The sequence below is a fragment of the Colobus angolensis genome, unplaced genomic scaffold, assembly GCF_000951035.1.
Source record: "Colobus angolensis palliatus isolate OR3802 unplaced genomic scaffold, Cang.pa_1.0 Scaffold58, whole genome shotgun sequence".
NCBI classification, from domain to species: Eukaryota; Metazoa; Chordata; class Mammalia; order Primates; family Cercopithecidae; genus Colobus; species Colobus angolensis.
Genome location: NW_012119376.1, coordinates 12644853 through 12648648, shown reverse-complemented (window position 1 = coordinate 12648648; position 3796 = coordinate 12644853). Strand labels below are relative to the sequence as shown.

At 38.8% G+C, this 3796-nt stretch overlaps 1 protein-coding gene across 3 annotated transcripts in view; it reads right to left on the bottom strand.

Annotated features, from left to right (window-relative positions):
- The window catches only part of VNN2 (vanin 2), a 23992-nt gene that overhangs the window by 2904 nt on the left and 17292 nt on the right, over positions 1 to 3796 (bottom strand). For all 3 annotated transcript variants that reach the window (XM_011962145.1, XM_011962144.1, XM_011962146.1), the window contains one exon: positions 3187 to 3357. In XM_011962145.1, the coding sequence (XP_011817535.1) occupies positions 3187 to 3357 (171 nt within the window). The remainder of the gene's footprint in view (positions 1 to 3186; positions 3358 to 3796) is intronic.

The window sequence follows — 3796 nt, the reverse complement described above, 5'->3', positions numbered from 1 at the left end:
AAAAAAAAAAAAAAAACAAGAATGGGTTATTGGACTTTCTGGCTCTTTTTGAGAAAAGTAGTAGGCACCTTGATCCTACATGGTCTTTAGATCACAAACCCTAAAGAGGAGAAACACATTGCCTCAGGCTTCCGTGACTTCTTGGAAATCTTTTCCAAGAATGCCCAACTCCTTTTGTTTTAATTCTGTGCTCACAAAACAAACGGATCTATCATTTGTACTTTTGAGGATATTTGCCAATGAAGAGTCTCCTTGACGTACAGTTCATTGTTCCCAGCTAAGGGAACCTATTTTTTTAAATAACAAGTTGGTGTTCTCGCTTATCTATCTTGCAAGTTTGATTAGTATCTGTTCCTTAGAACCTGATGAACTTCAATGAAAGTCATGCCACAGAGAATCTACACTTGTAAAATAAAGACCTGCCTCACCCTCATCATGATGCTCCCTCCAAGGGACTGCAATTCCAAAGACCCTCCCTGCCAGCTGTCACATGCCTCTTTCATCTCTTTTTTGGTGTAATACAATCTATATCTCATTTCCTTCTTCTGCAAATGGGCTGGAGCAGGTGAGACAAGATCCAAATGATGATTATAGGTGCCTAATTTAAACAGTAGGTGCTATGCCCCCCTTCCCTCCTTTCTTCCATTCAAGAAGGAGCCAGAGATGGGATACAGCATGACAAGTTCACAGAATCATTAAAAGTTGAGACTTACTGATACCACACTTACCCTGATGTAATCATTACACATTGCATGTCTGTATCAAAATATCTCCTGTAACACATAAATATATACACCTACTATCTACCCAAAAAATTAAAAACAAGGCTGGGCATGCCTGTAATTCCAGAACTTTGGGAGGTTGAGGTGGCAGATCACTCGAGGTAAGGAGTTTGAGACCAGTCTGGCCAATGCGGTGAAACCCCATCTCCACTAAAAATTCAAAAATTAGCTGGGGGTGGTGGCATGCACCTGTAGTCCCAGCTACTTATGAGGCTGAGGCAGGAGAATCACTTGAACCCGGGAGGCAGAGGCCGCAGTGAGCCGAGAATGCACCACTGCACTCCAGCCTGGGCGACACAGCGAGACTCCATCTCAGATAATAATAATAATAATTAAAAATAATAAAAGTACATTTTTTAAGAGTTGAGATGTACAAATACTATGGAGTTAAGCACTTAAATATGTATTGTCTTGTATCATTCTCTAACTCTTCTTAACTTCCTGAAGCCATTTGGGATGAAATGTTTAAAAGAAAGAAAGGAAGTAGCTATGGAATACATTATTTACGTTCTCCAACTCCTGCTCATGCACTATCACCATCCACCTTCAAACACTTATGTGGTTCAGAGTAAGAGTGAAATCGTATTTCTGGCTTTGGATCTTTAAAATCTAATTTGGAAAACTCTAGCATTTTTTGTCCTTCTCCCATGGATGAAGTGGTTTTATCAGGTGAATGTTCAGTCCTACTTTGGGACAATTCCTCAAAGAGAAAGATTTCTGTGAGTACAAGACATGGAAAAAGTGTCAAAGTAGTACCAGAAAATTAGATTGTGAGCTCAGTTTACATGTTCAGGCTTAAAGGATATAATGCATCAATATGGCTAGACCCTATGTCCTCCTAAGTTTACCTTGGTGACCCTGATTTCCCTCTCTCATTTCCTTGAAGTGACCTCAGATAGACATTTATGTCAGTCCAGCCACCTTTTAGTTACTGGATTTTAGCCTCAGACTCCCTGCTGCAGATCTAATCATGATTTTCTGTAGTTGGCACTTCAGCTTTTATTCCAGCCTCAATTTGCTCATGAGATTCTACCTAAACAGGTTCTACAGCAGCAAAGGATTCCTGATCTTTGGATTTTATAGCCTGAAGGCTATACCATATGTTAAATTGTTGGTTCCACAGAATGAAGTAATTTTATAAGTATGATCTATTCCACTTTGATAACACAGCAGATACAGATACATGACCATAAGCAATCTGCAATTTTAAAGACTTTGATACTTGATGCCTTGATGGAATTAACTTGGACCCTATTTTATAGGCCATGCAATTATTTCACCCTAGTTACTGAAACCCTGCCACTGTTTACCACAATTCAGAGAAGACATTAATATTCAAACCACTGGAGTATGTGTATATATGCGTGTATGTGAGTGTGTGCAAGTGTTGTATATTAACAGATACAAGCCTGCAGAGTCATAATTCTTATTTGAAGACAGCTTAATTTGTGAATTAATTAGCTACAGTCACTATAATTCGTGAACAAATGCTGGATGCAGTGGTGCATGCCTTTAAGTCTTAGCTACTCAGGAGGCTGAGGCAGGAGGATTGCTTGAGCCCAGGAGTTTGAGGCTTCAGTGAGCTATGATCATGCCACTGCACTCTAACTTGGGTGACAGAGGAAGACCCTGTTTCAAAAAAAAAATGTGAAATAAATATCTGATTTTCTGTTTGTCTTCACATGTAACAAAAGGAAATTAAAAATCTATAAATAAACGTTCTTCAGCGAATGGTATCTCAAACTCACAGTTCTAGGTATGTTCTTTACTATGTTCTTCCAATGAAGTGTCATCATTTTATAATTAGTTGTTATAAATTGAAAAAATGATCACAATATTTTCCCTTCCTTGACCCATGTCCTTTTGCCATGTGATTTTATAGCTCTTCCCATTGAGAGGTCTGAGTCCTTTATTTCCCTACCACTTAAATCAACATTGCTCATGTAACTTCCTGTGTTGATGCAACATTTGCAAACATGGTGTAAGCAGAGACTTGCAAAGAACTTGCCCATTGTGTTTTTTTTCTCTTGATGCTTCTGGACTCATTATGCTAACATGTGAACAAGCTCAGGTTTGCTGAAAGATGAGAGACCACAGGGAGAGATGGCCTTAATAATCCCAGCTGTCCAGGACAAGGCGATCGCAAACTGATCAGTCCTAGTCAACCCACTGGCCAATGGCAGACATAATGAGCCCAGCCAGCATCAACTGAGCCTATCTCAGACCAGAAAAACAGCCTAGCTACACCAAGTTCAAATTGCCAACCCACAGAATCAGGGCTAAAGAAATGGTTTTCAGGAAATTTGTTACACAGCAGAAGTTAACTGGCAGAGTGGCTATAGCTTGTTTTACTTGACTTCAGAGAACATATAAAATGAAAATACTCTTATAAAAGTCCTCTTACCTCAAATTTTCCAGGTGACAGATGAATTTCGGTAACTAGCACTTCAGGAAAAACATACTTTGTTCCAAATGTGCCACTGAGGGAGAACATTTCAAATCTTGTAGAAGCAGTTTCTACTGGCCGTCCACAAGTTGTCAAATTAGTAGTTTTGCACTTCAGCATTGTGCAAACCTATGTGGAACAAACGCTGATAAAACACAATGCCTTACATCGAAGTTACTTGTACCAGAAATGTTGCCTTAGTTTTTAACCATGCGAAGCAAACATTATCTTTCTCTGAAAAGGGATTTGGATCATGTTTCTTATAATTAACTACTTTATTAAAAATGGCAAGTGATTTGAGAATCAACCTACTTCCTAGATAACAAGTGGATTAAGAGAAAGAAGTCAGTTTAGAATTAGAGTTAAACCATTAATTTGTTATGTCAGATGATGGCACTGAGCTCAATGAAGTGGAAGTCTTTGGGTAACAATAGTACTGAAGCTGAAAGGATATTAAATTTCTTCCACCCTTGAATCACCTCTCTTTCCAATACTTTTCTTTACAAGAAGGCAGTGGGCACGGAGTATAATAGGAAAATACAAATTCAGAGCCAACATTCTATAAAAC